We start from the raw sequence: 20,177 nt of genomic DNA, 5'->3' as shown, positions 1-20,177 counted from the left end.
TGTGTTCATTATTTTTTGTAGTAACGTTAACCCGTTTAGACTTGAGGACGATTCTACAAAATGTCTTCTACATCCTGACGGTGTTCTGAAAAACCCATATTTCTATGTCAGTGGTTTTCAAACTATTTCACGTCAAAGACCCCCCAAAAATGATATGTAATTGGCCGCCGACCCCCAACTGAAAATATGTTGCTCCAGGGACATCCCCAGAAGCAAAGATTTGAGTTAAAAGATTATTCAAAGATTTGCGCCACATTTTCATGATTTAAAAAGAATAGCAGATCTATACAAGCTCATAGCGTGGCACGCGCTATGAGCTTGTAGAAACATAGGGTTTTTCAGAAAACTGTCAGGATTTAGAAGGCATTTGTAGAATCGTCCTCAGGTCTAAATGGGCAATGTGGCACAAATCTTATATATTCTTTCAGAGCTAACGTTTTTAACTCAACCTGGTCTCAGTCCTAAATGGGTTAATGATGAAGGTATTGAACAGTGGTCTAGCCCCCCCCCCCCCCCCCCCCCTACATGCTCACAACGCCTCGCAAATGCTCGTTGTGAGCTTGTAGATCTGATATTTTGTTAATGGTTGCCTCTTTCTTAGGTCATATTTTACAATTTGGCCAATGTTTGACATTTTTATAGTGGTTTTGTTCATTACTTTTTACAATTTACAAGTTAGGCATTTACTGTACACAGTGATTTACAGTATAGAACAACACATTGAAATACATCAGATACATGAAAAATAGTCATCAAGAATAACAGTAACAATCTGTACAGTGAAACTATGGGTATAAAATGCTGTCCAAATGACATAAGTTGAGCCTAGTATACGCCTGTAAGGTCGTCGAGGCTAGGCCAGGTGCTACTGATGATGCTAATGGTCCAAAGTGTGCAGATACATAATACTGCATGTCACTTTGTTTACTGTTCATTGAGAAAACAATGTTGCACATTGGGCTAATCGTCTGAGGACCCTCTGGGGGTCCAGACCCACAGGTTGATTACCACTGGTCTCTCTGGGTGCGTCTCCACCATCTGAAGTGAGGAAACGGGCCTCACTTGAGTCTTAACCGGCCACACTTGAGTCTTAACCGGCCACACTTGAGTCTTAACAGGCCACACATGAGTCTTAACAGGCCACACATGAGTCTTAACCGGCCACAGTTCTCTCTCTGATGTGTTGGGACAGTTTTAGGTGCGTATCTTGCAGGATGAGTTGAGAACTGATAACTCCTTCTTGCATTCCTCTGTGAGGTTGTTGTCCACCACCCTGAAACAAACACAAGATAATGGAGAATAGAAGATGATCATTTGCATATTCATGAAGAAAACAAAAGCTGACAACACAGACGTGTGTGTGTGTGTGTGTGTGTGTGTGTGTGTGTGTGTGTGTGTGTGTGTGTGTGTGTGTGTGTGTGTGTGTGTGTGTGTGTGCGTGCGTGCGTGCATGTGTGTGGCATTTCCCTTGACATTTTCATGTCAAGGACCCCCAGAATAATCTTTTATTTTTCTGCCGACCGCCATCTCAAAATATGTTGTTCCACGGGACCCCCCAGAAGCAAAGATTTTAGTTGCTGTGAAAGAATGGAGAGAGAGAGAGAGAGAGAGAGAGAGAGAGAGAGAGAGAGAGAGAGAGAGAGAGAGAGAGAGAGAGAGAGATAGGAAAGAGAGAGAATAAGAGAGAGAGAGAGAGAGAGAGAGAGAGAGATGAGAGAGAGAGAGAGAGAGAGAGAGAGAGAGAGAGAGAGAGAGAGATAGATAGATAGATAGATAGATAGATAGATAGATAGATAGATAGATAGATAGATAGATAGATAGATAGATAGATAGATAGATAGATAGATAGAGAGATAGAGAGAGGAAAGATAGAGAATGAGAGAGAGAGAGAGAGAGAGAGAGAGAGAGAGAGAGAGAGAGAGAGAGTGATAAAGGACTACTGAACCCCCCCCCTATACATCGAGTCCTCCTCCACACCCAGCCCGTCTCTGGGCACAACACAACACAACACAACACAACACAACAGTACAAGGTCATTTTCATTTTCAGTGTCCTTCATAGACCGTTTTCCGCTGCACAGTTCTGGGAAGCAACCCACACGGCAAGATGATATCAGCCCCGGCAGATCAGCTACTGCTCCTGCATCCACCAAGCTTTGACCAGCTATATCCACCAGTTCCACCATGACCACTGTCACAGGCTGTGAGTGAGCCCCGATGTTGGACTGTGATGAAGGCCCATCCTGGCCCTTCCAACCAGAGGCCCGTCTGAGAATCAGAGCCTACACGTAGCAGGCTCCAGCCGCTCCACCATCGTCCAGTCAACCAAAGCCAACCAAGCTCACAAGTGGCCGGCTGTATCATTGTCCAGTAAATCTTCATGCCCATTAAAGACAAAACCAAGTGCAAAAGAGGACCCAGCGCACAGACGGAACCCAGCGGCACCACCACCATCACACTGTCCACGTATCAATTAACAAATCTGCATCAACCCTCTGCACCAATTTCTTCACTCTGAAAATCTCTTGCTTAGTAAAGCATACTCCTTCTGTTAACTTCATGTTTTGCCTGGCAGCCGTCACAAAACTCTTGATATCAGGGAAGTGCTTTTCAATTCGGATCATTCTCTGGTTTTTTGTTTTCAGCAAAAAACGTTTCATTTCTGACACCCCATAGACATTTTTCTTTTTTTTACATGTTTCATCATCACTCTCCCAACCACCAGTACTATCTTCTGATTCTGAATTGAGTTCTCCTTTCTCCTCGGTCACTTTTTTTTTGCTTTTGTCCCATTTGACCCTTTTGCCTTTCTTTTCTGCCACACCACCTTTACCCCTTCCTCCTCAGCCCCCATCTCCATGTCAGCTACTGTAGCCCCTCCCACCTCCACTTGACTGACAGGAGGACTACTGTCCTCTTGGTAGCTCGTGTCACCACAGGTTCAGCATTAAGCACTTCTCCTTCACCTCCACTGTTTTCCTGCTGCTTATTCTCTTTCCCTCCTTCATCTCCACCTGTTTGCTCAGTGCCCTCCCCCTCCTTATTGACATTCTCTGCCAACACCTCGGGTTCAACATTTCCTCCTTCATCTTCACCCACAGTACCACCGCCATTAACGTTTCCCATCTCCTTTTCAACGTTTTTCCCCCAGGGGTTTCTCCCCCTCCCCCCCCCTGGTATCATTGCTTGCCCCCTCGCCAGGGTCAACAACCCTCTCTGGACAGGACCTTATTAGGTGCCCTTCCACCCCACAGCCAAAACACTTCATGTTCTCGGTTGTAGCAAAGAGAGTGTATTCAAAATTGTCCACTTTGATCTTAAAGCCTGTAATCAGCTCTTTACTCCCGTTTCTCAAAATCATGAACAGCATTCTCCTGTGAGAAACAATATGTCGCAACTCAGGTGATTTACAGCCTGACGGGAGCTTATTAATCGGCGACACAGCCTTCCCAAACTTGGTCAGCTCTCTCACTATCAGCTCATCGTCAATGAATGGGGGGACGTTTGACAGAAACACTTTACTCGCTGGCATTGCGAGTGGCGTTGCTTTCACAAGCGTGCCCTTAACAACAACGCCGCTCTCAATCACAGCGCTTGCTTTATTCATCTCATCGACAAAAATCACAACACCACCGTTCATCCTGGCAGCAGATTTAACGCTAGCGGGTCCGACTACTTTCGTGACCGCTAAACTACAGTCCTCTACAGAACACGGGAAGGCTGGCGAGATCTTAAAGCCATGCTTCCTTGTAAGAGTTGTGAAAGCCATAGCGACGCCGACAGCCGTCAGCGCGCGGCAAAACACAAAACCACCAACAGCAGTTTAAACACTAGACCGGTGCATAACCGCAAAAAACAATACAAGCGAGATAGAAAGAGCAAAAGACAGAGTATAGATAGAACAAACACTCACTCCGTAACCTCCGCACCACGCTCCCCACTCACACACATCCGCACGAGAGAGAGAGAGAGAGAGAGAGAGAGAGAGAGAGAGAGGGAGAGAGAGAGAGAGGGGGGAGAGAGAGAGAGAGAGAGAGAGAGGGGGGAGAGAGAGAGAGAGAAGTGGAGTCTGTCAAATCCCGCAATTTCCTTCTTCCCATATTGCGCTGCAACGTAACTCTAGGATGAGCCGCCCAAAGGGCAGCAAAATTGTAGTACAAGCTCACAACGCACCGACACATTGCGCGCTTGTAGATCTGCTTTTTTCAAAAGATTTATGTACATTTTGAAAAGTGCTGAAATGGAACATTGTGCGTAATGAGTACTTTATTTTGACCCATTTAGACCTGAAGCTGATTTTTTTTAAAGGCTTCTAAATCCTAAAAGTTTTCTGAAAAAAAATTCAGTGGTGGTCAACGTTTTTCATGTCAAGGACCCCCAGATTAATAATTTATTTTGCTGCCGACCGCTATCTCAAAATATGTTGTTCCAGGAACCCCCCCAGAAGCAAAGATTTAAGTTAAAAAGTTCGCTTTGAAAGAATATATACTGTATTCAAAGATTTGCGCCACATTTTCACGATTTTCAATATCTAAAGTAGGCCTATAACATAATGCTTAAAACATCAAAAGGGGTTCCCGTCCTGAATGGGTTAACCCATTCATGACGGTTCATAGTGTGGCACCGAGTGCCGCGCTACGAGCTTGTTACGAGCTGCTATTTCTTTTTAATCGCGAAAGTGTGGCGAAAATATTTGAATATATATTCTTTCAGAGGTTCTTTCAAACTTTTTAGCTCAAATCTTTGCTTCTGGGGGGAGTCCCTGGAACAACATCCACGGCCAAATACAGATAATTCTGGGGGTCCTTGACATGTTATTCTGTGTCATTAACTATAGTTACTACTGCAAGTTACTTTGTAGATTTAGATTATTATTACATAACAGTAACCACTTCAGCCCTATATACTTCTACAAGCTCACAACGCACCGACACACTGCGAGCTTGTAGATCTGCTTTTTGCGAAAGATTTGTGTACATTTTGAAAAGTGGTGAAAAGGAACATTCTGCATAATTAGTACTATATTGTAACCCATTTAAATCCTAAAAGAATTCTGAAAAATCTATGTTTCTATGTCAGTGGTGGTCAACGTTTTTCATGTCAAGGACCCCCAGATTAATCATTTATTTTGCTGCCGACCCCCATCTCAAAATATGTTGTTCCAGGGACCCCCCAGAAGCAAAGATTTGAGTTAAAAACATTTGCTGTGAAAGAATATATATATTCAAAGATTTGCGCCACATTTTCACGATTTTTCAATAGCTACAGTATAACATAATGCTTAAAACACCAAAAAGGTTTTCTCGTCCTGAATGGGTCATGGTCAAAGTCAGAGAGAGAAGGATGAGGCTGGCAGGGCACTGCGTCAGGCACCCAGAACTTGAGGCAAGTACTGTACATTGACCCTATGGGAGCCAACCCAGGGCAAAGCTAGGAGGGGAATGAAGCATACCACCTATGTAGACGTGCTGCGGCGCGACAGCTTGGCTAACAACACTGCAGAGCTCAATAACCTGATGTTGGATATGAATTTGTGGAGGGCAGCGATCCAGGAATCCCGAGTTGGTGTTGGCTAGACCTCACTCTCACAGCAACTAATTTCAATTTAAATTGTGAGTACTTTTGTCCACCACTGCACACTGCCAAGTTCAGAACACGTTGCATCGTGTTGTGAGCTTAATGAATGTTGGTGGAAATGTGTATTTTGATCTGTGTGTGTGTGTGTGTGTGTGTGTGTGTGTGTGTGTGTCTGTGTGTGTGTGTGTGCGTGTGTGCGTGCATGCCTGCCTGCCTACGTGCATGAGTGTGTGTGTGTATATATGCGTGTGTGTGTGTACAAGAGAGTGTGTGGTGCGCACACACGAAAGAGAGAGAGAGAGAGAGAGAGAGAGAGAGAGAGAGAGAGAGAGAGATAAGAAAGAGAGAGAGACTTTGACTTTTCTAAAACCCTTTTATTTACAAACTAAAAACCAGTAACACTTAAAGGTGATATAGACAAGTTTTCAGCCAAAATTTTAAATATATATAAATGTATTCTTTTGGCCTTTTCCCCCTGTATCTTTCCCTTTATTATGATGCTGAGGTGTTCTCCTGCAACAGCACACTCCCCCTTTTCCCCCCTGTGGCTGAATGCACTGTTTATATCCACTACAGTTTACTACTCGGGACGTCGGAGGGGATTTAAACTTTTAGCCAATTGCAGTGCGAGGCAACCCAACCCAGCACTGCAGTATTATAATGAAAATGCAATGCGATTTCAATTGCAATGTATAATATCCACATATCTTAGTTTCACTAACATTGTTCATGTGAAATAGTATGTTTATGATTTAATATGTAAGCTTATTGGAATTATGAGAATCGCTATGTATAGTGCGTGGTTGGGTGGTGTGAAACTGAACAACACCAGCAGCAATAAGCCCACAGAACTCAGAGGATCCTTAGTCACAGAACAACTCAGACCCCAATAAAATCTCCTGTTTAGGCCTACATCAATATCGTTTTCGTTCATGTGGGTTGTATGTGCTTATTTGTTGAAATGGTGGAAGTGGAAGTGAGTAATAGTATTTCACCCTGCACCGCCGCTCCACCGCGGCGACTGCCTGCCGGCCGGCCGGCTTGAAGCATACATTCAACCCGTGCTCGCCAACGGTGACAGGCCGTCGCGGATCATCATAGCGATTTTTCTTCATTGCAATGAATATCCGTGGACAGAGTAGTTCACATGAATGAATGATGCTGTAGTGGCATGGGGCATTTGAGGGGCAATATGTTTTATATGCACGATTACAAATAAAAGAGAATTGAATTGAGAGCCAGTGAGTCTCCTAGCTCTATTTCCTACTTCCTCATTTGCGGGACATGTCAACTCAATGTCATTGTTGTAACTAAGATATCGATAGAAATTCATAATTTTGTAATGTCATATTTAGCCATACGAGCGCAATATCCATAGCGTCCCTCCCAACAGCAACAACAATCCCATAGCGTGAAGTGACCTGGCTCAGCCAATAGAATGAGGGGGGGAGGGGGGTGGAGCTAGATAAGCATTTGTTTGGAAACACTCACTCACTTCTGTGTACAAACACTGGAAACTTGTCTATATCACCTTTAAGTTGTTTTCAAACAGACATTTGAGGTTCAAAAACAAGGGCATTCTTACCCAAAAACCAAACCAAAAAGAAGAGTCTCATCAACAACTGAGCAAATAACATCGTTAAAACACCATTGTTGCACAAAAGTGTCCACATTTTTCATTCCCTGGTGAAATCTAAATTCGATCCAAATCCTCGCCCTAACCAGTGAGTGTTACTGTGTTACTTCCCTTTCGATCTGGTTTCTCCTGGGCAAGTAGACTGCCATTTTTGCTTCCCCTAGCAGAAAATTGAGCAACTGCCACTTTTACCCACGCCAATCGTCCCTGCGCTGGGCTCAGGAGCAGTGGTCGGCCGTTCTGGGAAAGAACGAACCAAGTGTCCCTCCCCCCCCCCGCATCCGAAACATTTCATGCTCTCAGTAGTGGCAAAAAGAGTGTATTCAAACCCATCAACCTTTAACTTAAAATTGGCTTTCAAGTCTTGGGTCCTGTCATTCAGAATCATAAAAAGCATCCTCCTGTGCGACACAACGTGCCTCAGCTCAGGTGATTTGCAGCTTGACGGAACTTTTTTACTGGTGACACAACTTTGCCAAATCAGGACAACTCCTTCACAATAAGTTCATCACTTATAAACGGGGGGATATTCGACAACATCACCTTTTTCGCTGGTGTAGCGAGGGGCGTCACGGACACAAACGTGTCCTTTATGACCACACCGTTTGTTACTACAGTGTTTGCTTTCTCCACCCTGTCCACAAAGATCACCACTCCACCGTTCATTCTAGCGGCGGATCTTACACTAGCCGCTCCGACCACCTTGGCCACTGCCAGGCTGCAGTCTTCCACTGAACACGGGACATTTGGCGAGATTTTAATGCCATGTTTCCTTGTCAAATTGTCAAGCACCATGACGCTAACAGCAGCAGCCACTGCTGCGGCGCACAAAAGCCACAAGACCCGTTGACTGCAGCGGGGATTTAACACTAATCAATAAAAGAGAAAACCTCTTCAAAGAGCAACCCAGCAAAGCATGAAAAAGAATATAGAAAGAAACTCACTCACTCCGTAGAGACTCACTCCCCACCACCACCCCACACACGCTCGCACATGCGCACGAGAGAGAGAGATAGAGAGAGAGAGAGAGAGAGAGAGAGAGAAAGAGAGAGAGAGAGAGAGACTACTTACAGCAGGAAATCAAAAACTTTATGATGGCATAACCTGCATCGGTCACATTGGCAACGGGTGACAGCCTATATATAAAGTTAATGGCAGACAGGACTGTGAAAAACTTCAGGGCTACTGACCCGATGCGCACGCTCACTAAGAGAGAGAGAGAGAGAGAGAGAGAGAGAGACAGGCTTGAAGAAAAAGACAGGGCCACAACACTGGGTTTAAAAACACAGCTGACCAGCCAGCCACACACACACACACACACACACGCCACAAAACGCGCAGTCGCCTGCCAAGTTCTTCTGTGCATTATTTATTTCCCAGTCCAACCACGGACTCCCGTGCGCGTGCATGTGCAGTTTGATTTCAGCATCACTAAAAAAAAAATACAAAACAACGTAACTCTAGGATGAGCCGCCCAAAAGGCGGCGAAATTGTAGTACTTCCACAAGCTCACAACGCACCGACACATTGCGAGCTTGTAGATCTGCCTTTTTTCAAAAGATTTATGTACATTTTGAAAAGTGGTGAAATGGAACATTCTGCATAATGAGTACTTTATTTTTTCCCATTTAGACATTTAGACCTTTAGAGATTTTCTATGTCAGTGGTCATCAACGTTATTCTGGACGCCCAGAATAATCATTTATTTTGCTGCCGACCCCCATCTCAAAATATGTTGTTCCAGGGACCCCCCAGAAGCAAAAAAATATATATTCAAAGTTTTGCGCCATACTTTAACGATTTTTCAATAGCTAAAGTATAACATAATGCTTAAAACACCAAAAGGGGTTCCCGTCCTGCATGGGTGAAGTATATTTTGATGCCAATAGTTTGGTACTTTTACTCAAGTACATTTTGAATACCGGACATTCACCTAACAGAGTTCTACATTGTGTTTTTGATACTTTGTGAGTACTTTTGTCCACCTCTGCACACTGCCAAGTTCAGAACACGTTGCATCGCAACATGTTGTGAGCTACGCGTGCGTGTGTGCGCGCGCCTGCCTACGTGCGTGTGTGTGTGTGTGTGCGTGTGTGTGTGTAGAAGAGAGTGTGTGCTGTGCATTTGCATGTATGAGCAGTTTGAGCACACATGTGTGCGAAAGAGAAAGAGAGAGAGAGATCGAGAGAGAGAGAGAGAGAGAGAGAGAGAGAGAGAGAGAGAGAGAGAGGAAAGAGAGAATGAGGGAGAGAATGAGAGAGAGAGAAAGAGAATGAGAGAGAGAAAGAGAATGAGAGAGAGAGAGAGAGATATGAGAGAGAGGAATGAGAGAATGAGAGAGAGATAGAGAGAGATATTGAGAGAGAGAGACAGAGAGAGAGAGAGAGATGAGAGAGAGATGAGAGAGAGAGAGACAGAGAGAGAGAGAGAGAGAGAGAGAGAGAGAGAGAGAGAGATAAAGGACTACTGACCCGAGCTCCTTCAGTCTACAATGTGTTGACATCAGTCCAACACAGAGACGCTTAACGCCTGCGTCTTGCAGGTCGTTATTGTCCAGGTCCAGGTGTGTCAGACTAGAGGAGTTGGAGCAGAGAACTGAGGCCAGATTTTCACAGCATCTCTCTGTGAGTCCACATCTCCCCAACCTGAATGGAGATGAACACATGAAAATTATATTCTGTCTCATTAAATGTCTTTAGTCAAGTCCATTTTATTTGTACAACACATTTCATAACAGATACTCAGTGTGCTTCACATTAAAATAATACATTATTATAAATATACACATACGCGTGCCCGGACACACACACACACACACACACACACACACACACACACACACACACACACACACACACACACACACACACACACACACACACACACACAAAGATTTGTGTACATTTTGAAAAGTGGTGAAAAGGAACATTCTGCATAATTAGTACTATATTTTAACCCATTTAAATCCTAAAAGTTTTCTGAAAGATCTATGTTTCTATGTCAGTGGTGGTCAACCTTTTTCAGGTCAAGGACCCCCAGATTAATCATTTATTTTGCTAAAGTAGGCCTATAACATAATGCTTAAAACACCAAAAGGGGTTCCCGTCCTGAATGGGTTAACCCATTCATGACGGCTCATAGTGTGGCACCGAGTGCCGCGCTACGAGCTTGTAGATCTGCTATTTTTTTTTTTATCGCAGAAGTGTGGCGCAAATCTTTGAATATATATTATTTCAGAGCAAACCTTTTTAGCTCAAATCTTTGCTTCTGGGGAGTCTGTGGAACAACATCCACGGCCAAATACAGATAATTCTGGGGGTCCTTGACATGTTATTCTGTGTCATTAACTGTCTTTAGTCAAGTCCATTTTAATTGTATAGCACATTCCATACCAGATAAACTCAGTGTGCTTCATATAAAATAAATACAGTAACTGCACGCACGCACACGCACACACACACACACACACACACACACACACACACACACACACACACACACACACACACACACACACACACACACACACACACACACACACACACACACACACGCATGCGGTGTAAAGTAACTATAGTTACTACTGTAGTTACTTTGTAGATTTAGATTATTATTACATAACAGTAACCACTTCAGCCCTATATACTTCTACAAGCTCACAACGCACCGACACACTGCGAGCTTGTAGATGGGTCATTCCAGAATTGTAGGACATTTGACGTCCCACCCATGAATTTAAAATAAACCATGTACACAATATATAATCACAATGTTGTTGTGTAGGTTTTACTAGTCCTTAGACCAAATCTAAATCAATTGTGAGAAAAAAAGTTTAGAAAATATTTTTAAAAATACCAAATATGTTATAGTTGCAACCTAACTGTTGCAACTATAACTGTGATTTTGCATGTAGTGCAATTAAGGAAACAGTATTCATAATTCAGTAATAGGTTTAACATATGTAGATTAAACTAAATTAGTTTACTTCATGTAAATGTTTACTTCACTCATTCATTAAATTGTATTATTTATTTATTTTGCAGCGTGCTGGTCCACCCCTGAGCACTGCTGAGAAGCAACCCACCTCCATACCCAACTCCACCTTGTGGTGGAGTTGGGTATGGAGGTGGGTTGAGACAAGGTGGAGTTGGGTATGGAGGTGGGTTGAGACAAGGTGGAGTTGGGTATGGAGGTGGGTTGAGACAAGGTGGAGTTGGGTATGGAGGTGGGTTGAGACAGGGTGGAGTTGGGTATGGAGGTGGGTTGAGACAGGGTGGAGTTGGGTATGGAGGTGGGTTGGGGGTGGAGTTGGGTATGGAGGTGGGTTGAGACAAGGTGGAGTTGGGTATGGAGGTGGGTTGAGACAAGGTGGAGTTGGGTATGGAGGTGGGTTGAGACAAGGTGGAGTTGGGTATGGAGGTGGGTTGAGACAAGGTGGAGTTGGGTATGGAGGTGGGTTGAGACAAGGTGGAGTTGGGTATGGAGGTGGGTTGAGACAAGGTGGAGTTGGGTATGGAGGTGGGTTGAGACAAGGTGGAGTTGGGTATGGAGGTGGGTTGAGACAAGGTGGAGTTTGGTATGGAGGTGGGTTGAGACAAGGTGGAGTTGGGTATGGAGGTGGGTTGAGACAAGGTGGAGTTGGGTATGGAGGTGGGTTGAGACAAGGTGGAGTTGGGTATGGAGGTGGGTTGGGGGTGGAGTTGGGTATGGAGGTGGGTTGAGACAAGGTGGAGTTGGGTATGGAGGTGGGTTGAGACAAGGTGGAGTTGGGTATGGAGGTGGGTTGAGACAAGGTGGAGTTGGGTATGGAGGTGGGTTGAGACAAGGTGGAGTTGGGTATGGAGGTGGGTTGAGACAAGGTGGAGTTGGGTATGGAGGTGGGTTGAGACAAGGTGGAGTTGGGTATGGAGGTGGGTTGAGACAAGGTGGAGTTGGGTATGGAGGTGGGTTGAGACAAGGTGGAGTTAAGTATGGAGGTGGGTTGAGACAAGGTGGAGTTGGGTATGGAGGTGGGTTGAGACAAGGTGGAGTTGGGTATGGAGGTGGGTTGAGACAAGGTGGAGTTGGGTATGGAGGTGGGTTGAGACAAGGTGGAGTTGGGTATGGAGGTGGGTTGAGACAAGGTGGAGTTGGGTATGGAGGTGGGTTCACCAGTTGGATGATGGAGGTGGAGGCAAGTAAAGCACTTATTATTTTGTATTGTATAAAAAAGGATTCACAGAATTAAAAATATTCAAAGAATATCTCTGTTGTCTTGAGCATTTATTTGACACATTTACTTGAATGATCTATGATGAAACAATTAAACCATGATACTTAATTGCAACCCTGTTACTCTAATTTCAACCCTGTTACCATGTGATTTTAATCAAAAATAATCATAAATGGCTTTCTCAGCTCACAAAGGTTTGACCTATTGTCATTTAAGCTGTTTAACCAACAATATGCATTAAGATTTAGAGCAAATATTTGAAAATAAATACTGAAATTTGTAAAGTGTGAAACATGTCATTAATGAAATGTTGGGTACAATAGATTTTGAAAGTTCCTTTTAAATTAATTGAAATCAACTCATATCTGAAATCAGATGGTTATTTAGAGAAAATGTTACTTTCTTCACCTAATGGTAAAGGAATTATATCTATTTATTTAAATTATGACATTTTTTAAGGTCCCTGGGTGTTGGTAACAGGGTTGCACCAAGTATAGCAAACAATACATTAAACATTTAATAAAAAAAAATATCTTTGATGCCTAAACTGAGCCAATCAAGCATTTGATAGTTTATTACCTAGTATTGATGTGTACATAACAGAGAATGGTAAATATAAAGTATTTTTTTCCACAATTCTGAAGCCCAAATGTCCTCCAATTCTGGAATGACCCAGATCTGCTTTTTACGAAAGATTTGTGTACATTTTGAAAAGTGGTGAAAAGGAACATTCTGCATATTTAGTACTACATTGTGTTATTGATACTTTTATTTCAATTGTGAATACTTTTGTCCAGAGAGAGAGAGAGAGAGAGAGAGAGAGAGAGAGAGAGGGAGAGAGGGAGAGAGGGAGAGAGAGAGAGAGAGAGAGGAGAGAGAGGGAGAAGAGAGAGAGAGAGAGAGAGAAGAGAGAGAGAGAGAGAGAGAGAGAGAGGGAGGGAGAGAGGGAGAGAGGGAGGGGGAGAGAGAGAGAGAGGGAGAGAGGGAGGGAGAGAGAGAGAGAGAGGAGAGAGAGGGAGATAGAGGGAGAGATAGAGGGAGGGAGAGAGAGGGAGAGAGAGAGAGAGAGAGAGAGAGAGAGAGAGAGAGAGAGAGAGAGAGGGAGAGAGAGAGAGAGAGAGAGGGAGGGAGAGAGGGAGAGAGGGAGGGAGAGAGAGAGAGAGAGAGAGAGAGAGAGAGAGAGAGGAGAGAGAGGGAGATAGAGGGAGAGATAGAGGGAGGGAGAGAGAGAGAGGGAGAGAGAGAGAGAGAGAGAGAGAGAGAGAGAGAGATAGGGGAGAGAGAGAAGAGAGAGGGGGAGAGAGAGAGAGAGGGGGAGAGAGAGAGAGATAGAGAGAGAGAGAGGAAATGAGAGAATGAGAGAGAGAGGAATGAGAGAGAGAGAATGAGAGAGAGAGAGAATGAGAGAGAGAGAGAGATGAGAGAGAGAAGAGAGCGAGAGAGTGATAAAGGACTACTGACCTGAGCTTCTCCAGTCTACAATGTGTTGACATCAGTCCAACACAGAGACGCTTAACGCCTGCGTCTTGCAGGTTGTTACCCCCCAGGTCCAGGTGTGTCAGACTAGAGGAGTTGGAGCAGAGAACTGAAGCCAGATCTTCACAGCATCTCTCTGTGAGTTCACAGACCACCAACCTGAATGGAGATGAAACACATGAAAATAATTAGTACTATCCTAAAAGTTTTCAGAAAAATCTATGTTTCTATGTCAGTGGTGGTCAACCTTTTTTCAGGTCAAGGACCCCCAGATTAATCATTTATTTTGCTGCCGACCCCCCATCACAAAATATGTTGTTCCAGGAACCCCCCCAGAAGCAAAGATTTGAGTGCTGTGAAAGAATATATATACTGTATTCAAAGCTTTGCGCCACATTTTCATGATTTTTCAATATCTAAAGTAGGCCTATAACATAATTACCTGACGCTGCCAGATCCAAGAAGCTTGCTACACAAATTTGTTTCACAGCTTATTGGGATCTGGGATCGCGGAAGCAAATTCGATGACGGGGCTGTTCCTTTTTTTCAAGATACTTGGTAGATGATTGGATGGGACCGTCTGTCTATCACCGTGTGGGCGTGCAAACACAACCAATCATATTGACGTGTCTATATAGCTTCACATCCGGTTTCGCCCATGTCCCGCCCTTAGCTCACGCTGATTGGTCCGGTACGGAACGGATTTTTGTCAGCTCAACTGCCTGAGAGATCCCAGATGAGTGCTGTGTTGGGGAACATGGTTACCCAATACCGCCCTCATCTGGCAGCGTCAGGTTAATAACATAATGCTTAAAACACCAAAAGGGGTTCCCGTCCTAAATGGGTTAACCCATTCATGACGGCTCATAGTGTGGCACCGAGTGCCGCGCTACGAGCTTGTAGATCTGCTATTTTTTTTTAATCGCGAAAGTGTGGCGCAAATCTTTGAATATATATTCTTTCAGAGCGAACCTTTTTAGCTCAAATCTTTGCTTCTGGGGAGTCTGTGGAACAACATCCACGGCCAAATACAGATAATTCTGGGGGTCCTTGACATGTTATTCTGTGTCATTAACTGTATTTAGTCAAGTCCATTTTAATTGTATAGCACATTCCATACCAGATAAACTCAGTGTGCTTCATATAAAATAAATACAGTAACTGCACGAACGCACGCACGCACACGCACACACACAGTGGTGTAAAGTAACTATAGTTACTAGTTACTTTGTAGATTTAGATTATTATTACATAACAGTAATCACTTCAGCCCTATATACTTCTACAAGCTCACAATGCACCGACACACTGCGAGCTTGTAGATCTGCTTTTTACGAAAGAATTTGTGTACATTTTGAAAAGTGGTGAAAAGGAACATTCTGCATAATTAGTACTATATTTTAACCCATTTAAATCCTAAAAGTTTTCAGAAAAATCTATGTTTCTATGTCAGTGGTGGTCAACCTTTTTCATGTCAAGGACCCCCAGATTAATCATTTATTTTGCTGCCGACTCCCATCTCAAAATATGTTGTTCCAGGGACCCCCCAGAAGCAAAGATTTGAGTTAAAAACATTAGCTGTGAAAGAATATATATTCAAAGATTTGCGCCACATTTTCACGATTTTTCAATAGCTAAGGTATAACATAATGCTTAAAACACCAAAAGGGTTTCCTGTCCTGAATGGGTAAGTATATTTTGATGCCAATTATTTGCTATTTTGGTATTATATGGGGACCTACCACGGGTCATGGACAAAGTCAGAGAGGGAAGGATGAGGCTGGCAGGGCACTGCGTCAGGCACCCAGAACTTGAGGCAAGTACTGTACATTGACCCTATGGGAGCCAACCCAGGACAAAGCCAGGAGGGGAAAGAAGCGTACCACCTATGTAGACGTGCTGCGGCGCGACAGCTTGGCTAACAACACTGCAGAGCTCAATAACCTGATGTTGGATAGGAATTTGTATAAGGCAGCGATCCAGGAATCCCGAGTTGGTGTTGGCTAGACCTCACTCTCACAGCAACTAATTTGGTAATTACATTTTGGTAAGTAGGCTACATTTTGAATACCGGACATTCACCTATCAGAGTTCTACATTGTGTTATTGATACTTTTATTTCAATTGTGAGTACTTTTGTCCACCACTGCACACTGCCAAGTTCAGAACATGTTGCATCGTGTTGTGAGCTTGTAGATCTATATAAGAGATATAGAGATCTTATAGAGAATATAATGAATGTTGGTGGAAATGTGTATTGTGTGTGTGTGTGTGTGTGTGTGTGTGTGTGTGTGTGTGTGTGTGTGTGTGTGTGTGTGTGCGTGCGTGTGTGCCTGCCTACGTGCGTGAGTGTGTGTGTGTGTGTGTGTGTATATATGTGTGTGTGTGTGTGTGTGTACAAGAGAGTGTGTGGTGAGCACACACGAAAGAGAGAGAGATAGAGAGAGAGAGAGAGAGAGAGAGAGAGAGAGAGATAAGAAAGAGACAGAGAGAAACTTTGACTTTTCTAAAACCCTTTTATTTACAAACTAAAAACCAGTAACACTTCAGTTGTTTTCAAACAGACATGCGAGGTTCAAAAACAAGGGCATTCTTACCCAAAAACCAAACCAAAAAGAAGAGTCTCATCAACAACTGAGCAAATAACATCGTTAAAACACCATTGTTGCACAAAAGTGTCCACATTTTTCATTCCCTGGTGAAATCTAAAATCGATCCAAATCCTCGCCCTAACCAGTGAGATAAAAACATCTGGTTTCTCCTGGTCAAGTAGACTGCCATTTTTGCTTCCCCTAGCAGAAAATTGAGCAACTGCCACTTTTACCCACGCCACTCGTCCCTGTGCTGGGCTCAGCAGCAGTGGACGGCCGTTCTGGGCAAGAACGAACCAAGTTCCCCTCCCCCCCGCATCCGAAACATTTCATGCTCTCAGTAGTGGCAAAAAGAGTGTATTCTTCAACCTTTAACTTAAAATTGGTTTTCAAGTATTGGGTCCTGTCATTCAGAATCATAGAAAGCATCCTCCTGTACGACACAACGTGCCTCAGCTCAGGTGATTTGCAGCTTGACGGCAACTTTTATACTGGTGACACAACATTGCCAAACCAGGACAACTCCTTCACAATAAGTTCATCACTTATAAACGGGGGGATATTCGACAACATCACCTTTTTCGCTGGTGTAGCGAGGGGCGTCACGGACACAAACGTGTCCTTTATGACCACACCGTTTGTTACTACAGTGTTTGCTTTCTCCACCCTGTCCACAAAGATCACCACTCCACCGTTCATTCTAGCGGCGGATCTTACACTAGCCGCTCCGACCACCTTGGCCACTGCCAGGCTGCAGTCTTCCACTGAACACGGGACATTTGGCGAGATTTTAATGCCATGTTTCTTTGTCAAATTGTCAAGCACCATGACGCTAAAAGCAGCAGCCACTGCTGCGGCGCACAAAAGCCACAAGACCCGCTGACTGCAGCGGGGATTTAACACTAATCAATAAAAGAGAAAACCTCTTCAAAGAGCAACCCAGCAAAGCATGAAAAAGAATATAGAAAGAAACTCACTCACTCCGTAGAGACTCACTCCCCACCACCACCCCACACACGCTCGCACATGCGCACGAGAGAGAGAGAGAGAGAGAGAGAGAGAGAGAGAGAGAGAGACTACTTACAGCAGGAAATCAAAAACTTTATGATGGCATAACCTGCATCGGTCAAATTGGCAACGGATGACAGCCTATATATAAATTTAATGGCAGACAGGACTGTGAAAAACTTCAGGGCTACTGACCCGATGCGCACGCATGCACGCACGCGCACACACTAAGAGAGAGAGAGAGAGAGAGAGAGAGAGAGAGAGAGGCTTGAAGAAAAAGACAGGGCCACAGCACTGGGTTTAAAAACACAGCTGACCAGCCAGCCACACACACACACACACACGCCACAAAACGCGCAGTCGCCTGCCAAGTTCTTCTGCGCATTATTTATTTCCCAGTCCAACCACGGACTCACGTGCGCGTGCATGTGCAGTTTTATTTTTAGCATCACTAATCAAAATAAAACAAAACGAGTTAACAACACATAATAATAATAACCCATCCGTTACTACATGTGCAGGGCACAATACTGGGTTTAAAAACACAGACACAAGTGGAGTCTGTCAAATCCCGCAATTTCCTTCTTTTCATATTGCGCTGCATCGTAACTCTAGGATGAGCCGCCCAAAAGGCGGCAAAATTGTAGTACTTCCACAAGCTCACAACGCACCGACACATTGCGAGCTTGTAGATCTGCCTATTTTCAAAAGAGTTATGTACATTTTGAAAAGTGGTGAAATGGAACATTCTGCATAATGAGTACTTTATTTTTACCCATTTAGACATTTAGACCTTCAGAGATTTTCTATGTCAGTGGTCGACAACGTTATTCTGGACCCCCAGAATAATCATTTATTTTGCTGCCGACCCCCATCTCAAAATATGTTGTTCCAGGGACCCCCCAGAAGCAAAAAAATATATATTCAAAGTTTTGTGCCATTTTTCAATAGCTGAAGTATAACATAATGCTTAAAACACCAAAAGTGGTTCCCGTCCTGCATGGGTTAAGTGAATTTTGATGCCAATAGTTTGGTACTTTTACTCAAGTACATTTTGAATACCGGACATTCACCTAACAGAGTTCTACATTGTGTTATACTTTTATTTCAATTGTGAGTACTTTTGTCCACCACTGCACACTGGCAAGTTCAGAACACGTTGCATCGCAACATGTTGTGAGCTACGCGTGCGTGTGTGCGCGCGCCTGCCTACATGCGTGTGTGTGTGCGTGTGTGTGTGTAGAAGAGATTGTGTGCTGTGCATTTGCATGTATGAGCAGTTTGAGCACACATGTGTGCGAAAGAGAAAGAGAGAGAGAGACAGAGAGAGAGAGAGACAGAGAGAGAGAGAGAGGGAGAGAGAGAGAGAGATAGGGAGAGAGGGAGAGAGAGGGAGAGAGAGGGAGAGGAAAGAGAGAGAATGAGAGAGAGAATGAGACAGAGAGAGAAAGAGAGAGAGAGAGAGAGTGATAAAGGACTACTGACCAGAGCTCCTTCAGTCTACAATGTGTTGACATCAGTCCAACACAGAGACGCTTAACGCCTGCGTCTTGCAGGTCGTTACCCCACAGGTCCAGGTGTGTCAGACTAGAGGAGTTGGAGCAGAGAACTGAGGCCAGATCTCCACAGCATCTCTCTGTGAGTCTACAGTACACCAACCTGAATGGAGATGAACACATGAAAATGTTATTCTGTCTCATTAAATGTCTTTAGTCAAGTCCATTTTATTTGTACAACACATTTCATAACAGATACTCAGTGTGCTTCACATTAAAATAATACATTATTATAAATATACACCCACACATACGTGCGCGGACACACACACACACACACACACACACACACACACACACACACACACACACACACACACACACACACACACACACACACACACACACACACACACAAAGATTTGTGTACATATTGAAAAGTGGTGAAAAGGAACATTCTGCATAATTAGTACTATATTTTAACCCATTTAAATCCTAAAAGTTTTCTGAAAAATCTATGTTTCTATGTCAGTGGTGGTCAACCTTTTTCAGGTCAAGGACCCCCAGATTAATCATTTATTTTGCTGCCGTTCCCATCTTGTTCCAGGAAACCCCCCCCCCCCCCCCCAGAAGCTAAGATTTGAGTTAAAAAGTTCGCTGTGAAAGAATATATACTGTATTCAAAGATTTGCGCCACATTTTCACAATTTTTCAATATCTAAAGTAGGCCTATAACATAATGCTTAAAACACCAAAAGGGGTTCCCGTCCTGAGTGTAGGAGTCAGATCACATGGCTCACGGGCCATTTTTCAGTGGAAAGTGAATAATAAAGTGTGGTGAATTGTGGACGTAACTTGTTTTCATTTCATCCACGATCCTTTTCCATTGCAGGAAGGGACACAGACGGGAAAAATGTGAAAGTTTAATTAACTAGCCCAGGGGACACCCATTATATAATGGGTGTCCCATGGCACTAATAACTTGATAATGAACTACTAACTTAGCCTTTATGCAGTTCCTCAAAGCTGGCATCAGTCTCCGTAGCCCCTCCAAGGATGTCTTGTATTCGCTCAGGTTCAACTCATCCAGAACCGCCTCTGACATCTGCAGCATGTAAGCCAGAGCTGAACACTGGGTCTCAGAGAGTTTCTCTGTCTTGTTCTCTGACTTCAGGTATGTTT

At 43.9% G+C, this 20,177-nt stretch overlaps 1 protein-coding gene across 1 annotated transcript in view; it reads right to left on the bottom strand.

Annotated features, from left to right (window-relative positions):
* Window positions 1-1,150: 1,150 nt before the first annotated feature.
* The window catches only part of LOC310872471 (NACHT, LRR and PYD domains-containing protein 3-like), a gene marked incomplete at its 5' end in the record, with an annotated part of 23,045 nt that continues 4,018 nt past the window's right edge, over window positions 1,151-20,177 (bottom strand). The window contains 5 exons of the mRNA XM_083784370.1: window positions 1,151-1,273; window positions 9,684-9,857; window positions 13,886-14,059; window positions 18,985-19,158; window positions 19,997-20,177. The exon at window positions 19,997-20,177 is cut by the window's right edge and continues 915 nt beyond it. Coding sequence (XP_083640496.1) covers window positions 1,195-1,273; window positions 9,684-9,857; window positions 13,886-14,059; window positions 18,985-19,158; window positions 19,997-20,177 — 782 coding nt within the window. The 3' untranslated portion in view covers window positions 1,151-1,194. The remainder of the gene's footprint in view (window positions 1,274-9,683; window positions 9,858-13,885; window positions 14,060-18,984; window positions 19,159-19,996) is intronic.

Source organism: Protomyctophum parallelum, assembly GCF_964188405.1.
Source record: "Protomyctophum parallelum genome assembly, chromosome: 1".
Classification (NCBI taxonomy): Eukaryota; Metazoa; Chordata; class Actinopteri; order Myctophiformes; family Myctophidae; genus Protomyctophum; species Protomyctophum parallelum.
The sequence above is the reverse complement of the archived record's forward strand: the minus strand, read 5'-3'. Positions and strand labels throughout refer to the sequence as shown.